The 19,558-nt window shown below is 35.2% G+C and overlaps 2 protein-coding genes across 5 annotated transcripts in view; one reads left to right on the top strand and one right to left on the bottom strand.

The window, feature by feature from the left end:
* LOC126750102 (uncharacterized) overlaps window positions 1-18,950 on the bottom strand; it is a 49,570-nt gene extending 30,620 nt beyond the window's left edge. The window contains exons 1-2 of one of the 4 annotated variants that reach the window (XR_007665624.1): window positions 18,587-18,950; window positions 18,247-18,510 (exon numbers count right to left, since the gene is read on the bottom strand). The gene's annotated coding sequence lies outside the window, so the exon portion shown is untranslated. Of the gene's footprint in view, window positions 1-5,278; window positions 5,389-10,768; window positions 10,908-18,246 lie in introns of those variants that run through there. The other 3 variants (XR_007665622.1, XR_007665623.1, XR_007665625.1) reach the window with 3 other exon arrangements.
* LOC126750101 (neutral alpha-glucosidase C-like) lies at window positions 12-17,037 on the top strand. Its single transcript, XM_050459605.1, has 14 exons — window positions 12-58; window positions 4,366-4,467; window positions 4,526-4,750; window positions 4,817-4,973; window positions 7,550-7,767; window positions 7,837-8,023; window positions 11,212-11,787; window positions 11,841-12,098; window positions 12,159-12,408; window positions 16,110-16,273; window positions 16,330-16,440; window positions 16,497-16,618; window positions 16,679-16,749; window positions 16,872-17,037. Exons 1-14 carry the CDS (start codon window positions 15-17, stop codon window positions 16,970-16,972), a joined length of 2,586 nt encoding a protein of 861 aa, XP_050315562.1. The 5' UTR covers window positions 12-14; the 3' UTR covers window positions 16,973-17,037.
* Window positions 18,951-19,558: the final 608 nt, after the last annotated feature.

Below are 19,558 nucleotides of genomic sequence, written 5' to 3'. Positions count from 1 at the left end.
ACGAAGGTTTATCTATGTCGCAATGTTACTGTTTTTGGTGCACAATGGAGTTTCTCAGGTGATTATTTGCTTATTTTTATTAATAGTTAGTGTGCTTTTAAGATTTTGAATAAGTTTTGGTGGGGTTCAGTGCTAGATCTGATCCACATATTTCTCTTTTTTAAATTCATGCCTGCATTTTTCTATAAACCCAAGTCATCGAAACTTCTTACTCAGAAATCTCACGAAAACCTTCTCTTCATAGTTCGGATAGTGTGAAGTATTAATTTCTATCGACCTTTAGGCCACCTGCCTAATCTGTATCTATATCTGTAATTGCAGTGAGTGGTGCGTACACTTATGCCTTAGTACACCCATTGTGCGCCTCTGTTGAAGGTGTAAGGGATTTCTCTATCAGCCCATCATCAACGAGAGCGACAACCATGTACAAATTATTTTTTGTTATAATTTGTGCTTTTGTTTTATTTAGTGTAATTTATACCTAGTTTGTGCTTTGTTTATAACAATGTTATTTGTTGAAACAATAAAGCTTTTTCTTTCCATGTGAACTACTGATCACTTCAAGGGATGGGTGGGATACACCAAGAATTCTAGTAGGACAATCGCAAAGTTTGTGTTCCATCATCTTCATGGTTGCATGTCCTACATAATGAACTCCTGCTTAGTTTCATTTTGTTTGTATATCCAGCGGCGTCAGACATAGCATAAGTCCCCTGGTTGACGTTAGTCTCATTGTTCCCGTTATGTTAAGATAAGCCATTTAGTTCCAGACAATAGCGCTGTACGTTAGCATAGATCTTATGATAGCCGTATAGAAACACATAACTATCTTGAGAAAAAGCTACAGGTGAAGACCACAATAGGAAAGCCTATTGTGCGCCTACACTATTCGTAAGAGACAGATGCGTGTTATACGAAAACTTAATTTTTAACCATATTTTCATTAAATTTCATAATTTTCTTAGAAGTATAACAAATATATTTATTAAAATTCCGGAATTCCTTAAATTCGCATCAAGATCAGAGAGTGTCACATATTATAGTTGGTGACAAAAATCAAATTTTATCCTGGATTAGTCGGACTCTTCCACATTCCACACGCAAGAAAGTATTACTCCACATATTTCGACTTTCTCAAATCCTAGATGAAAAAGGAAGGAAGGTTCAAACCAGGTAGATGCATGCACTACAGATCATTGTAAAAGCGAGGGAACACAACTTAAAATTATATTTGTGGTTCGTGGACTATATATACGAAAGAGTTCAACCCCGTGAACTGGCCACTTCTGTAGAGAGGTCTGGGTGAAATGGGTGCTCCCAAGCATCTGATATATTTAATTAAGAGAATCTACCAACACAATAACGCCAGCGTCAGACAGGAAGCATACGTAGATGGAATATCAAATGGAGGGCGAAACATTATTAACCTTAGGTATACGGATGGCACTTTGATTATTGCAGCAGACGAACAACTAATAAATATAATGAACAAATTAGGAAATTATAAACAGAAAAAACAGCAAAAAATAGTATCATCAAAACTTATGAATGGCAAAAAGACTGACAAGAAGAAAAGTAGCTGAAAGACAATACCATTTTGATGGATTTATTTTGATTATTGAGAATATTTTTTCATAATTTTGAATTTTGAGAAAGTTTAAATTTTTTGAAAATTTTTTTGAAAGTAGTTTAGTAGAAGAGAGTAGCTTTATTTCCATTTTTAAAAAGAATTTAATTTTTAGAATTTTCGGGTGATATGATGGATAGATAGTCGGCCAAAAATAGCTGAAAAAGAGTATCATGTCGACGAATTTATTTTGACTTTTTAAACAAATTTACGATTTCGAGAAAACCGTTGTAGATGACAAAAATTTAACTGTACTACTGGAAAATACAATTTCTGTAAATAGTGTTAGACCTCTTCGAGTTATCGTTTTATTTATAAAATTTCGTTAATAAAACAAAAAGTTTTAAGATTGCTCTGATAAATAAATAACAGATCTGTTAGTAAAAACCACTGAAATTTCCCGAAAAATCTACGAATTCAGATAAGGATCAGAGAGTGTTGTATGTAAATATTTTTGTCGATCTAATTATTCATTTTCTATTAATACATCAGAAGGGTTTGAGTTGACGTCTTCACATGATCTTACACAAAAAATACCTCAGAAAAACTAAGACTAAAAAATAAAAAATACTTCTGAGCAGTAGATATATCAGAATTTAAACCTAAAAGAAACATTTGAAGTTTGAGAATTGAGTTTGAGAACATTTGAAACAGATGAAGTAATTATAATCTGAGATGTATCTTAACTTAACCAAGCTAGGAAAAAAAAACTTTGGAATTTTCGTTAATAGATCAAAATTTTTTAAATTAATTTATGATTGTGAGAAAACTTAATCCGTTTCTTTCCAAGCAGCTTTTTTATGAATTTAATTTCTAAAACACATAATTTCCAAAAGAAATACACAGAAAATCTTAAAATTCAATTTAAGATAAGAGGGTTTTGAATATTTTTTGATTACATGGTTCATAATTTTTAAATATATCGGAAGAGTTTGAGTAATTTCTTCTGAGCTATAGTTCGTTAAGCAGAGTTACTCGAGCTACCTAGAAACTATAGAATTATAGATTTTTTGTCAATCAATCAGAAAGTTCAAATCATCAAGATCTATTTACTCAAATTTGCAAACACTCAGATCAGAATATTCTTTTTCTTCTAGTTCCTATTCGTTTCGGATGTTGGCTGTTATACATACTGTCTTAACTTTGTTCTCTGCAGCCCGGAACAACTCAGATTGTGTTGATACAAAATCAATTTGTAAGGTTTTTTTAACCGTGAGATTCGTTTTATACCCACGCTTCGTTTTCCTAGTAATTTTCCTTGCAAGATAGTCTTATAAGTGAAATCTGTTTTCATTTCTTATAACGTGTCTGAAATTTTGGAGCTTTCTTTCCTTCATAGTATTAACTTTTAATATTTTTGCTTCCCCACTTCAGCTGAAAACCTCGATATTTATGATGCGCTACCGTCCATGGTATTTCTAATATTCTCGAATGCTTCCAATTTCTTCGCTGTGACTTCCATGCTAATACCCCGTAAATTTGATGGTTTGTGAACAGATATCTCACCTTGACGAATGCAGTACTGGTCTTTTCATTTCTGCTTCGTATTTCTTGCGAATTATCCCATTGCTCATTCACCATAGTTCCGAGTAAGTAATACAGCTCACTCAATCCAGCGCTTTTTGGTTGGTTACAAGCTGACAGTGATTAATATTGTCTCTGCTTATAATCATAAGTTTTTTTTAATATTCATATTGAGGCCCTATAGTTCACTGCACTCTGTTATTCTATCCATGAGCTTTTTCAACCCCTCTATGCTGTGGGAGAAAACGACCGTATATAGTCTGCATAACGAATATTGTTCATTCTTTCTTCATTCAAAGATATTCCTGAATCTGGGTGTTGTAAGGTTTCTAGAAATATGAATTCTGATTCTGAAGTATTGATCGATAATGGGTAGATAATGAAGCACTGCCTTCCAACCCTCAGTATCTTCATTTCCTCTGTTGTCCCGTTTCTGACAAAAGCTGATTGATTCCAGTACAAGTTAACTATTATGTTGATATCGATTCCATCCAGCCCCAAATTTTTGAATTCTAACAGAATTTCTACCATTTTTCATGTTTCACTCTATCAAAAGCCTTTTAGTAGTAAGGAAACGTGCAAACACCCTACAGTTAAGTGAAGATATCTGCACCTGTATCATCATCTATTTTGTAAGGTTCGGGTCTTGTGTCATAAAAGAGTTGTTCTTTGTATGTCATATATTTTCCAAGTCAGAAATATTAGAACGTCCCAATTAACTCTATAACCGTTTGGTGTATGTTGAAGTATCGTGCCTTGCCTGCAGTGTTTCTACTTCAGTACACTGTTCTTTAATGTCTCTTTCGTTGGCTTGACGGACTTTTATTTTAAAGATTTTATTTATGCTGTTGTATGCGCTATCATCGTCTTTTTTTTCTTAGTTGCAGAGTCTCGTCGGTCATCCAAGGTTTCTTTTTTATTTTATCAGGTTGTTACAAGTTGTATTCGATATTTTTAATTGCCGTGCTAAGTTTAGTTAATTGATTTTAATGGCTCGAGCCTGAAAGATTTTCAGAAAGTAATTTCAGAATACTCAGAAAGGCTACTGTTCAGAGCTATACAGTGTATAAAAAAAGTCTTCCGTTCCTACCTCGTGACGAATGGATAAAAGAAAAAATTTCATAGGTGGAACTGCCATCTTGACGTCAAAGTCAAGGAGACTCTCTTGTCGACGCTATAAGCTTTATACTATAATATGAACATATCAATTTCAGCTTGCTAGTGCTAGCGCTAGCACTATGGGTACCAGACACTCAAGCAGACAGCAACCTGGATATCCCATATCCCTACAATTGTTCTACAAGAACCACTTGCTCGTAAGTGCTATTTTTTTTTAAGAAAAAACACATTTTTTAAGTCGAATTATTGTTACAGAAGCCTGAGGTTAAAGCTCCCAGCTGAAAATGAGGAATTTAATGCCCAGCTGGCTAATACATCCAGCTCCACGGTCTATTTCGATCTAAGTAACAAACGTGGCGATCAGTTGATGTTATCGATCAGCGGCGTGAAAAATCAACGATTCAGGATAATCGTTGAGGAGCACGACCAGCACAGATACCAGTTGGATTTGTCGCTGGAAAAGGAACCGGAGGCCAAACAGTGAGTTTCATTTTCATTTTCATGTTTCATTTTCACAGTTTATTGATTGCGGTTCTGTTAATTTAGCTTGGAGGTGTCCACGTCCCTCGCGGATCAAACTACTACGATCACCGACGACGAAGGTAACAAAGTTATCGTGAAAAATACACCGTTGATGATTGAGTTTTATCACAATGACGTGTTGGAACAGGTTTTTGATGGTAACAGGATCATTTTTGAGAATGTACGTAAATACTCTAATTATACAAAAGATTACTAGAATATTTCACCAGCTTCCTATGAGATAGTAGTAGTAGTAATAATAGTGAAGAAGCCAGCGTTCAGCGTCTAGGTCTAATCGCTGGCCACTTCTTAACGTATTCTTCTGTGCTGAACATGGAGATCGTCCCTCAACCTTTTGCACTTACCTCTAAGATAAAACATCTTTGGTAAACGGTTTCCTGTGCCCTACCACAATTAGGGCACAGCATACTTTACGTCATATCCTATAATAGATACAATGATCTACAATAATTCCAACTAACTTACGTCTTAAGTCTTAACCAGTTTCAGTTTTCTCCCATGCTCATTCGTCTAGAACGTGAGAGATTGGTTCCTTACTCATTTCGAAAAGGGGATTTAACAACGGATGACAGAGACTGGTGAACTCATCAGATTTTTCATTGCGCTCCACTCTATTAGCATAATGAAAGTGACTTCCTTCTGCCCAAGTTGTTCACCCCATACCTACTTATATCGATTTTTCAAGATTGAATCGCCTATAAAGTGAGATCGGCTTTACTACCCCATTTAAAAGGAATGATTCACGCTCCGTGAGTCGAACAACTGATCAGAGACTGGCGAACTCATCTGTTTTCTCATTACCCTCCACTCCACCAGCATAATGGCACTGATTTCCTTTTGGCCAAGTTGCTTATCCTATTCGTTTTATGCTCCCCTATCGACTATTTCTTAAAGACTGGATGGCCTATAAAGGAAGGAGAGCTTTACTATCCCGTTTAATATTAATGGTTCAGTCTCTGTGGGTCCAACAACTGGTCACATTCTCTATTGATTTTTTCTTGTTATATCGCCTCTAAACTAAGATGGGCCACCACAGATAGTCACTGCGAAATAATTGCGAGAATGAATTTCTCGCAAGTAAGGAAGCTGCCATTCCTTCACCAAAAACTGTATCGGAATGGAATTTCATAATAGATGTTAAATTAGTACTCCTGAAGTATGGAATACGAAAAAAAGATGTGCTGGCGTTTTAAAAAGAAAAGTAATTCGTAGAATTTCTGGTGGTTAAAGGTGTAAAAAATTATTCTGCAGATACGAACATTTATTTTAGTTAAAGAATTGAAAAATTATATCAAATAAGTAAAGCATATAAAAAATTAAATTAAATTTCTGAACGACACAAAAAATTCCTCTGACTTCCAAAGACACAAAAAAAAACTGAGAAAAACGATAAAAATTAAATATTTTAAAATACTGAAAAGCATAGAAAATTACGGCAAATGTCTCAAATCTCTGAAATCAAATGAAAATTTCCTAAAAGACATCAATAATTATTTAAAACTCCTGGAAGGCATAGAAAATGACGTCAAATTTCTAAAATAAAATGAAAATTTTCTCAAAATGCCTAAAAGATTTTTTTGAAAATTCCTGTAAGACATTATTTGAAATTTCTGGAAAATAAAAAAAAATTACGTCAAATGTCCTGAACAAGAATAAAAACTCCTAGAAGTCATGGAGAATTATTTAAAGTTCCTGGAATGAATAAATAAAATAAATGAACAATTATATCAAATATCAGGAATAAAATAAAATGTTCCTTCAAATGTCTAAAGCATCAGAAAAATTATTTAAAATTCCTGAAATAAATATAATAAAATGAAGTCAAGTAAGTGGAAAAAAATTAAAATTTCTTAAAAGCCGAGAAAATGACGTAACATTTCCGGAATAAAAAACTCCTAGAAACATGAAGAATTATAAGTTTCTGGAAAGCATAGAAAATGACGTCAAATGCCTGGACTAAAATACAAACTTTCTTCAAATGCCTGAAGGATAAGAAATTTTTTTTTATTCCTGGAAGGCATAAAAAATTACGTCCAATATCTGCAATACGATAAAAAATTTCCTTCAAAGGCTAAAAGGACAAAAAAAAATATTTGAAATTCCTTGAAAATTAATATTCGTAGAAGATATGAAATGTTTTTTGAAATTCCTAGAAAATCTGGGCAGAAAAAACTGGTCACAACCTTTCAGTGTCGGATGATTTAACTATTTTACATGAAAGTAAAAAAAAATGATCTTCTGGAAAAGCTAGAGATTACAACGATTAAAAGAAATTGAATCTTTATTAATCTTGGAAAATTCCTGAAAAATGTAAAAATATGCCAAAAACGAAAAAATATTAAACACTCATAAACCAAAAAATTATTACAAAATAATGTCTCAGGAAGAACTTTTCCAATTTTTTTTTCGTGACAACCATTTACACAATCATATTCGTCCCTAGTGACCAGTACAACCATTTGAAATTCGTTATTTCCATAGTTTCTCTGATTAAAAAGTAGACGTTTTATCTTACATCCATAACAATACAATAAAACAGTCGAAAATTATCAACCTAATGAATTGTTCATTTCAATTTTAAACGTGAGATTATGCCTTCTGAGTAGTCTTTCCCTAGAGGCTCAGGCGCGAGCGAAGAATATTTATATATAAGACCGCCCAAGCTTAATTAATTAACCATAAGTACCGCTTTTTATAACCCACCTTTATATCCTTATTGAAATATCCCAATTTTAGACCGAAGAAAGCCAAGCTTTCACCTTTGCGGTGCAATTTAACGGTGCCAAACGTATGATGGGCCTGCACGAACATGCCGATCATCTGAACCTGAGACACACCGCTGATTTCAGCATCGACCCGTACAGACTGAGAAATACCGACTACGGTACCACCGAGTACGTCCTAGATACCACCAGGTCCATGTACGGATCTATCCCGGTCATTTACGGATTCGGGTTAGTATTAGAGATGACTCGCATGTGATGAAAAGCAAACATTTCCATTATGTTTTTTCTTTTATGCAGAAATGTTACTTCGGGTATTTTCCATAACAATGCAGCTGAACAGTGGATCGAAATCAACACCAAAACCAACACCGCTTACTTCATGGTGGATGGCGGCAGGTTGGATCTTTTTGTATTAATGGGGCCCACGTTGACCGAATCTGTGAGGCAGTACGTCGATATTACCGGAAGACCACATTTGCCACAGGTAAGAATTTAGTTCAAACTTAAGTACATACTTTTTTCCATCTAAGTACTTAGGGGGTTAGGAGGGTAATCAGAGGCAAATGACTAATTATGATACACCAAATCACTTCGAGATTACACTTTGACATCTTAGTTGGAGTGAACCGTGCTCGCAACGTCTTTCGGGACATCTCCAAGGTATTTGATAAGTGGCATCATAGAATGATAAGCAAATTATAACTCTTTTGAGTAGCAGATATGACTGGTTCACTCCTTCTTGCAAAATTCGACTGCCGATAAACACCTTTCCGCGTGCCGCCAAATTCTGGCAAGAGTTCTACAAAGTTCACCACTTCTACATCTACATGTCCAATCTACCCACAACGGAGTCTACCAAGATTTACCAGTTTGCTGACGATACAGCCATTACAACATCGGCTTTACAGAAAAGCTGCCTGGGGCTGCACCTTTAAGGCCATCTCGATCAGGTAATGGCATGGATGCACTAATGAAGACTACAGCGCAATCCACGGAAGACTCGGACTCAACCGATTATGTTTTCGAAAAGGCGCGAGAGACTGAAGAGGAAAATGTGTTTCTTCCTTTGGCTACTCACAAAAGTATCCGGGCATTTTCCTCGACCAACACCTTAGTATCATACGAAATAACATTAATGGGCACAACATACTAATTGACATGCAGCAAAGTCAACCGCATAACTTTGCCAATTCTAAGTGCTTCTACACTCCAAGAAGAAACTTTATTTAAGGACTAGGATCAGGATTCATAAGGTTTATGTGTGGCCAGTCCTTACCTATACCTATTCTTTTTGGACAGACATAAACAACAGATACTTGGGACAACTTAAAGCTATCGAAAATGGGTCCTTCCTTATCATCACGAGAGCACCTTGAAAGTCAGAAATACCATTTTGAACAAGGACTATCACACGGAATTACTGCAAGACTAAACAGATAATACTTTCTAGAATCGGTAATACACGACAAGCCACTCATAACATATTTTCACACGATTTGTCAATTCGATTTGCCGAGGCCAGTCAACTTAAAGCACACTTGCCACACACAGCAGACATGGAAAGCTGCAAATAAAAACATGACCTGTTGTAGCAGAACAAGTTATGTAAGAAAAAGAAGAGGCCAATAAGATACTGAAAAATTTTATGCCGATGAGCAAACTATAAGTATTGTCTAGATATTTGAGCCTATCATGCGTGAGTGCTGAAGGCTCCCCGATGACGTAGTCTGCAGCTTCTTTGTTCTTTCAATATCAACGGCACGTTAAATTGTCCGCAGTATACAGTTAAGACATCCGTTAATAGCAAAATTTTGCGTTTTATCCTAGTTATGTATTTGCTATCTCCGGAGTATCTTTACTAATAAACCTATAATGCTAATTAAAGTTGCGGAACCTAACGGCAGTTTCGCGAATCCCAATCCTGTAGTTCTTCACATGTTCCTCTAAGACCTTTATATGGCGGCTATACACTTTTAATGGCTGATATGCTGTCCGAGAAGACTAAGACGACCGAGTTGCGGTGTCCACAATTTAATATTTCTAACAAACTTTCCATATTTTAACAAAGCGAATAGTTTAGCTTAGAGCACAGTAGCATGCTCTCTGCTAATAGCTCCAGTATTTCACTATAGCCCTTTTACTAAATGGGTGCCATGGCGTCACCCCAATAAATCATTTGTACAGAACTGTCAAGCAAACCTGAGAACAAATCTGTACTAATGGGAAGTTTGGACTCCTATCTACAACTTCTATTCCTGTCAGGATTGCCAAGATCAAGACGAACCTTCCTGTAATAACTGACGTCCTATTCTTATATAATTTAAAAGATTTGCTAATTGTGACGTACGTTTGTTTAAATAGTATGTTTTGTCATGATATATTTTACGTTTAGGGAAAGCGAGGTTTCTGTTAAATTTTGACCCGTAAGTTTAATAATTTTAGTGAACTTAAGTTATATCCTTTATACCTTTTAGGTAGCACTGATGATGGCTATTTATGAGTCAGAAGCGCTTTGCTATTAGTTGGTCGATAATATATACACGTTATACAAATCTCTTCTCGCATTTTATTAGATCTACGTGTACAGAGTCACTCTTGCAAGTTAATAGCCATGTTCATTTCAAATTTGCTCAAATGGTGTTGGTTTCTTTTGGAGTTCAAATATAACCTCATTAAGTGTATTAAAAGAGCGCTCTTTAAGAGGTACTGAGGCGGGAATTGTTATGCAACCTATTATATTAATCTTCATGCTAGGAATTTTCTTTGTATGTACATACATTTTACCAGTCTTCTTTTAAATGAACCTGTGAATGATTTTTGGTCAAAATGGTCTTCACAAAGATAATCTTTTTTGATAAAAAAGTTTTTGATAAAATTTACAGTTTCGAGTAATTTCTTTCTTATAACCAAATCTGAAGGAACATAACAAATTTTTGTTGATGTGACGTCATTTTTTGGAATTGGAACATAATAAACTTTAGAACGATTTGGTACTAGGCACCCCCGGTTAATAATTCCTTTGTAATATTTTTTATTATTATTTCTTTTTGGCAATGATTTTACATGTCAACACAAAATATTTAGTTATTATTGTAAAATACAAATAGAACAATAACAAATTACTAATTTGTGTCTTGAAATTGGTTTTTTTTGTTTTTCACAATTACAGGTAATAAAAGCAAAAATATAAAATTAATATAAATTTAGATACAAATTAAAGTATACTTACTCTATGTCAATATCAGCTGTTAATATTAAGTCCCAATGTCGGTGGCACCGCCCTTTCTAGCCAATGGAATTACGAAATGTCACGTGTCAAAATAAGGTGTACGAAATGCGTATCATTTGACGTCTCTCTTATTTTACCTTCTCTATGGTTAATTCTATTGCCTAGGCTAGTTTCATACGTTCATAGTTTTTATATATACTATGTTTATATATACTAGTTTTTATATATTCGTTTATAGTTTGCCATATTAGGCTAGTTTCATACATTCATAGTTTTTTGAGGCACAATTAAAGAAGGCTAGTTTTATCCCATTTAAACCGAATGCATGTGTTAAACAAAAGAGAAAAATTCTGAGAATAATTTACCGCTAGTTAGCAGTTGCTAGATAATCTTACAATCAACTCTCCTTTATCCAATAAAACTCCACACGACCTTCTTTACAGCTTTGGGCCTTGGGTTATCACCAATGCCGCTGGGCCTACAATACCACCGAAGATGTCATGGACACCATCAACAACTTCGACCTCTATGATTTCCCTCTGGACGTTTTATGGTTGGACATCGAGTACACCTCGAGTCGTCAATGGTTCACCTGGAACGCAACAGCTTTCCCCGATCCGGTAAAACTATTGAACTGGGTGGACGACCAAGGACACCGTAAACTTGTGCCCATTTCCGATCCGCACATCAAAATTGATCAGCAGTACAAGATTTACACTGATATGCTACAGGGGGCGATGTTTGTAAACGATTCGACTGGAAATGAGCCCTTTGTGGGAGAGTGTTGGCCCGGTAATACCAGTTGGGTGGATTATTTGAACCCGGAGGCGAGAGATTATTACGCCAAGTTGCATTTGTACGAAAATTTCCCGTCGACCCCAGCTTTGGGAGGATTCTGGAATGACATGAATGAGCCTACGTTGTTTGACAATTTGTATGAAAGGACTTTGCCTTTTGATACTTTGCACTATGGTGGTGTAAAGCATAGGGACGTACATAACATTTATGGAATGCTTCAGGTAAGATTTGAGTACATTAAACGCTTTTAAAATAACCTACAAACTTTTTACAGACCATGTCAACCCATAAGGGTCTTATGGCGAGAGACAATGGTACCTTAAGGCCATTCATCTTGTCCCGCGCCTATTTCGCCGGCTCGCAACGTTATGCCAATAAATGGAGTGGCGACAATTGGGGATATTTCGAGGATCTGAGATTCAGTGTACCTATGGCTTTGACCTCAAATTTGGTCGGTTTGGCATTTTACGGTGCCGACATTCCCGGATTCTCTGGGAATGCTACTGAGGAACTACTTATAAGGTGGTATGAGGTAAATAGCGTTGAATTAATTGGCAATACAAAATATATGTTTAACTTCGCGTTTTTTCAGTTGGGTATATGGTTGCCATTCTTCAGGGCCCACGCCGCCCTTGGAACTCCACGTCGTGAGCCCTTCCGATTTGGAAACGAAACCCAGAAAATTCTCAGGGATCACATGCACCTCCGTTATAAGCACTTGCCTTACTGGTACACCCTGTTCTACGAGCATGTGAGGACTGGCGATCCGATTGTAAAGCCCCTTCTGTACCAGTACCCTGAGGATCCGGTTGGGTATGATTTGGAGGATGAATTTTTAGTTGGTGAGTAGTTTAGTCTTGTATTTTACGGTTGGTTTAGTACTAAACGAATGGGAATTTATTCGCTCATAAAAGAAGTGCTGTCTATATGCTTCTCTCTCAGTGATTAGCGGAGTTTGTTTTTTTGGTGTAACTGACTGTGACGAATTAAATTATGTTAATGAACTTGTTGACTTTCTGTCGAATTTTCCATAAAAAAAGACAGATATCATCAAGTACGTCCTCTATCATAAAATCTGGCAACAATAAGCGTTCACTCGTAAAATAGCAATAGTGGGTTTGTTGAAGTATTTAATGCTGCTTGGAAGACATAATAAAACCCTTAAGACGTAATAGAAGTTTTATTTTGTTTGCTCTGAACACATTACAAAAAAATGTTGTGACTAGCACAAGGACGTTGTTGTGTCTTTTGTCGATTAGAAGAAGTCAATAATACAACATAAAAGGTTTATAGACATCTTAAAGAACATGGAGAGGGACAGCAGGATGTTAGAATTCTCGAAAATTTAACGCCTCAACGGAAAGCTTATAGTAGGGGAGCCTTGGAGGCTAAATTTGCAGTTACTAAAGCGTCATGGGGATCTATTAGATTGAGAAGATTTGATCCTAAAACGAAAAAAAGTTTATGTTAAGTTTACCATTTTAGTGGGAAGGTGAGCGTGTTTAAATCTTCAAAAATGTAAAAAAAAAGAGTTACATGGAAATATTCGAGCGCAGACATTCATCGTATATGCACGCTATGTCTTAGTGTGACGAGTAGTGAGCGGAACGTTGTCAGAAAAAAGAGGTAGGAAAAAGAAAAGAAAAAAAACTTAATCGAGCGTGTCAGATATTCAGAGGGGATGTTAAGTGAACTCAAAAAAGTATCCTATTCAAATGTCTGACGATTTGGACGGGACCAAGTCATAACCGATTTTTGAAGATGTAAAAAAATGCGATGGTTCAAGTTTATGTCCTGGTCCTCATAAACGATAATCTGACAATTATGTGGAGGAACAACACATCAACAGCAGGAAGATCTGACAATTAGAAAAACAAAATTTTTATTTTTTATTTTTGGATGTAATTAAACAATATACAGTTATTTGTATATCTTTATCCTCACTGGATTCCTCTACAAAGTTGGTTTACACTTAAATAAAATTTCTTCGTCATCTCGGGTTTCTGTAGGTACATATGGTTCTGAACTTTGGTCGGTAACCAAATCGAAAAACTAAACCTAAAGTTTTAAAAACTAAAGTTTTTTCTCCACAAAATACACGTTTCACATTTACATCACTCATTATTGTAATGCATATAAAACTTATTGCATTAAATTAACATAATAGTTTTGACACAAGAAATAAATTGGAGCGTCAAACATGAACTATTGTGATCAGCTCATGATCATGGCGGCAGACGATAGAGTGGGGATGGCGCAAGAGGGTAAATAATAGAGAAAGTGTGAGAAGAAAAGAGAAACGCGAAGTGAGAAATACAATTCTCAGTATCTGTACGCTCCACGCTATATTTATGGTTTTAGCTACATCGCCCCATGAAAATCGTCAGATAATATTTATTCCGTCATTCTTAAAGGATTTTCTTCAAAATTAAAAAAAATAAATCACCCCGAGTATTTCAAGGTTATATTTTTTTTACAATCTTGTCACTCCCATTTCCGTACAACACGCTCGAATCATTAGATTATTGAAATATACACTCTTCGTCATGTACTTAACTTACCATGTTTTAATCTGACGAGTTTTTCTAATGATGGATTTTTTTACTAATCTGACGTACTGCTGTCAACGCGCGCCTCTATAGTAAAGATCCATATATGGTAGGAGTACATAAGTTTCTGTAAGGTTTTTTCCTATATGATTTTTTGACGCGCTCGAGTAACAAGCAAAATCCTCGCTTGGGCTCTCCTTTTATTACAGAAAATGTTAAAATACTATACGATATGCCGCCGTCATCCTAAGACCGGCAACATCTATTGCATAAAAGCGGAAGGACAAAAAATGGAAATCAACATAAATATGAACAAGGCAAAATTTATTGTATTCAGTCGCCAACCACATCCTGATGCTGCACCACAGATTGATAACTTGACTTGACTTGCGGAAAATATAGACAGAGTAATCCAGTTGTACGATCAAGTACTTTGGATTTTAAATAACCAAACATCTAAATTCAGATAAAGAAATATGGTGTAAAATAGGGATAGCCCGAACAGCATTACAAAAAATGAAACCATTATTTTGTAATGATAATCTGAACCTAAAATTACGGCAGAGAATAGTGAAATCCCACATATGGGCAATGTTGCTGTATGGGGCAGAGATTTGGACAATTAAGGCCACTACAGTTAATCGGTTAGAAGAGACGTGGTTACATCGGGGAATGCTGAGAATACCCTGGACAGCTATGAAGATCAACGAAATAAAACTAAACAAAACCGACGCAATAAGTATGCTACTAAATACAGCGTAGGAAAATCTTATACCGTGGAGATGTCTTTAGAGAGTGATGCAGAATTCTTCCGTCAGTATATATCCTGTGATGGCTGAGGACCATCAGCGCAGAGGAACTATTCCGATTGCCCAAGTAATTACACCATGTACCAAGTACTTACAAAAGCACAATTGTGCAACCTCAGAGGGAGCTGATATGGCACTTGAAAAAGGAAGACGGATTGAGTGGTAAATGAACCGACAATTTGACAACACTAGCCAAACCCTGAAAGAAATATGGGGGTTTATAAGGTAAGACGAACACGTCATCTGATGGGATAATATTACTTGTAACCAGCAGTAATTCATGTGAAAAAAAAAAAAAAACGAAGATGGGTAATGTAAGCGCTTGAGTGTATTCGTACTTTCGATCATTAGAATGACAGATCCAGAGTTGCTACAGCCTCCATAAATTATTTGACGTAACAATAAAATTCTAACATTCAAGATGGCAGATGCGAGAGCAAAGATATCAGAGCACTTTCGCATATCATGAGTGCTGAATTCAAAATGGCGGAGGTGTAAACCATAAAAAATGTGATTGAAGAAAGAGATAAGTGCGTACGAAATAAAATTCGTATTAGCGCGAAACGAAGGCGGATAGCGTCAGTGTTTGGGTGTATTTGAAGTTATCCGACATTGAAACGGCTAATCGAGGGTTGTTACACACTCCATAAATCTTATGACGTATAAATAACTATTCAAAATGGCGGATGCTAGTGCTATCTTAGAAAAAACTCAGAGTACAACATCTTGCATGGTGATCATGATTGACAAATTTCAATTGTTTTAAAGTTGTATTAAAGACTAAGCTGTAGGGCCTACCTTCGTTATAATTTTGAATTGTAAGGTGTTATGGACCGAGGGTTATCACAGGCTAATAGCCTTGGAAAAACCAATAAGGTACTATGGCTTGAAAGACTTAATGTCGCTGGGTAAACTAGAAGTGTTTTTGCCCTGACATTTGAACAGAGCGCGCGTGAATACTGCGCACTCCCCGATAACGTAGTCCGGAGTTTCCCAAACCCACATCTCAACACCACCGACATTCCGGGTTGTCCACAATACCTATAGGTATTGTGGTAAGGAGGTGACGTCTTAAATACCAGTGTCCGGTTAAAAAACGTGTCACTAGCCGAATTTCGCGTCTCCTTAAGTGCATTAGTTGTCTGGTCTTCGAAATGTTTTTTACGATTTTTTTTATAACTTCAGGCAACGATATTTTGATCGCTTCGGTTTACGAGTCGAACGCTACATCTGTGAACGTGTACTTCCCAGGGGAAGAAGGTTGGATTCAGATCAAGGGGGCAAACCAAAGCTTCGCTCAATATTATCCTGGGAAAACTTTTGCTGACATCCCTGTCGATATTACTTATGTGAGCAAACGTGATAAACCTTTAAAATATATCAATTTAATAAAAGTTGTTTCTAGTCTCCAATCTTCTACAGAAGAGGAAGCATCATCAACAGGAAACCACGAGTACTAAGATCTGTAGGTGATATCAAAAATGATCCCATAGAACTTCACTGTGCCCTTGACGATGTATGTCCTATTAATTAAATATTTGCTTTTCTAAATTAAGTTTTTGAATATTTCAGAATAAAATGTGTACTGCTACTTTGTATGTGGACGACTACGAGAGCTTCAAATATGTCAACGATAAAGAGTATATGTATTTGAACATCAGCTACGATGCCAACTCGAACTACTTAACAACTGCGTAAGAAATTTAAAAAAATTATTAGAAGTTTCTTTTGTTGAAATTTTATTTTTTTTCCAGTTTCATTGATGACAGCAATCCAGGAACCTTAACAGTCAATCTTGACTCAATCGTCATTTATGAAAAAAATGGTAAGTAAGTTATCAAAGAAGTACTCCTCCTCAATGGTTTACAGTTCATTATGCCCTTGGAGATACAAAAATCCTTGGAGCCAAGTTTTTGTGATAATGTTATAAAATGTAAATTTTTTCAGATAATAACGAAATATTGGTGATGAAATATGACTCCGACCATACTGGGGAGAAGCTTAGGAACATCAATTTCTTAAAGGAAGGCAAGATTAAACTTGCCTAATTAAATAATTAGGCAAAAGTAATAAACTCAAGAGTAATAAATCTTATTTAGTAAAAAATGGTTTTCATTTAAATTAAAAAGTTATTGAAAATTCATATTATAATTAATAAGCGAAAATCACTGTGCCAGAGGCGCCATCTTATACTAATTATTAATTATTATAATATATTGAGAATAGAATATATATTCTTATTGCATAAGGAAAAGCGCAGGACTACATATTTCAAGCAACAAACATCCTCATTCATGGTGGGGTAAATTATGTTCTGAGGCCAAGAGATCAAGAAGACCAGCATTTAGAAATCTCAAAAAGAATTTCATAATGGAAAATTATATCAAGTTCAAAAAAACAGGAGCTTAAAGCAGAAGACTTTCAAAAGGGTCCAAGCTTTCCAATATATTGCCGGCATGAACCCCAACAATATCTTTAAATCTTTTGACGACGCTAGTAAATAAATAAATAACACTTTATTTTAAACAGTCACGCATTTATAGGAAATACAAAAATGTAGTTAGATTTTGAAAAACAAAAGGAATTTATATACACTCCAAATATTTCCAATAAAACAGCTTGCGGAGTTCTTTGTTCTTTATTCCAGTTCGAATGCTAAATATTTAACAAATCTTTGTATAGACTGTAAAGCATTAGCGTAAAAAGCTTTGATGTTTTTTAAAATGAAACCCAATATATTTGATGCGAAAATGTTGTGCTTAAAATATTATCACGAAAATAAAATAATTCAGGAAAATTTAACGCCCAAGTCTTTGACTGTTCTAAGTCTGTTAAGTTTCTCTGAATACACTGATGACTTATATTTTTCTAGAATATGAAATGACAAAGCATTTTGAAATATTTAAGTTCTTAAGTTATTTAAGTAAGCTCTTTATTATCACACAATTCACTCCTTCGGAGAATCCTAACTATTCTAATTTAAATAAAAGTGTATGCAAATTGATCTGATCAAATCTTTCCGAAAATCCTTATAAATGACATCTACTTAACCCCGATCATCTAGGTCTGAGCAAAATAAACTGTGATAAGCAGCTTAAGTTAGTAACGCATGATATTCTTTTCATAAACTGGTCCAAAGATATAAGCGATTTTACTTGTCTGAAAATTTGACCATAAATACAAATTTAAAAAATGTTAGAAAAATTTCATAGAATATAATTATGTTTAGTTCGCGGTTATAAACGGTTCGGAAAGCTACCAGAGGCAATGGCTAGGTTAAATATATGGCAAAAAGTCTTCTATGCAATTTTTAACAACAAACCTGTAATAAAACAGGTGCGATAGGCACGAACTTTAGTAAATCCTTCGAAAACATCAACCATAAATTCTTCTTCTTGGCACCACGTCTCTTTCACTTCGGAAGTCTTGTTTGACTGATAGACAGCAGCAGATTAAGATTTTAAGAGGCAACTTTTCGTCCACTCCATTTTCAACAACTTCAGAGTTCCCACCTAGGACCATTCTACATTCAGCCTCTTTGTCAATCACCTTGGCTTCCTATTGGAATCTGAGTTTTGACTGTTCGCTAAAACAGTGTTTTCCTCGTATAAGTTAAATTAAATGTTATTACATATTGAGAAATGTGGGTCTATAAAGTTTACTTATTTAAGAGTCTCCTCTTCTTGTCAATATGTAGTGATGGTATCCCTTTGAAGCATCCTGATTCAAAAATTTGGGTGTTTTTGGATCCAAGTCTTGCTTTTTCCCACCACTTTGAACATACTGCCAGCTGCTTGGATTTATCAAAAGAGCTTGCAGACTTTAGCAATGGGTCAGCATTTGAGACACTATATATTCAGTTCTTTCTAAGTTCATGAGGTTTGATAGATATACTCTTATGAAGTCAGGCCTGGATCTTACCTGATCTGACACCTTGTCCTAACTGATTATTAAATTCCTTATCAACCAGAAGGCATTTATTTTATGTTTTCCTTGCATTTAAAGTACTGAATGATATTGTTAGAAGTCCAGCATGTCTGTACCTTTTTTCTTTAAATGTAACCTCTTATACAACCTCTTATAACAGCAAAAGTTCTTAATCTTTTTGGTCAATAAATCTAAGCCTTCAGCCTCGCTATTTAGATTAGGCTTAGTATAGTTTATTAGTATTACAGTTATTACTTAAGATTACTATTAATTGTTAATATGTATTTGAAATGTTATATGCGTTGACAAATAAAATAAGTAAATTATTAAAGTTCTCATCAATTGCATGATTTGCAGCGTGCAATTGGTGAGAACCGCGGTTACTCTTTTGGTTAACAACTTTGACCGGTCCGATTTTGTCCATATATCCGATTTTAGGCGGATAACCACAATTCATTGGTAATTACCGCGGTTATCCTTGGTTTTTACACGCCAAACAACTACATCATGCATACATGACGTCACAACTTGTTTTCGTGTAAACGTTTTGGTGTTTATTGATTAGAAATAATAAATAATAAACAAAAACAGCTTTATTTTGTGTACTTACTGCATTCTCATTGCTTACATAATATTCCTTTAAAAATGATCATATTTCCTAATCTCTTGTATTTATTTTTTGTGTTTGTAGTTCGTATAATTTCTAA

Source organism: Anthonomus grandis, chromosome 2, assembly GCF_022605725.1.
Source record: "Anthonomus grandis grandis chromosome 2, icAntGran1.3, whole genome shotgun sequence".
Taxonomy (NCBI): Eukaryota; Metazoa; Arthropoda; class Insecta; order Coleoptera; family Curculionidae; genus Anthonomus; species Anthonomus grandis.
The sequence above is the reverse complement of the archived record's forward strand: the minus strand, read 5'-3'. Positions and strand labels throughout refer to the sequence as shown.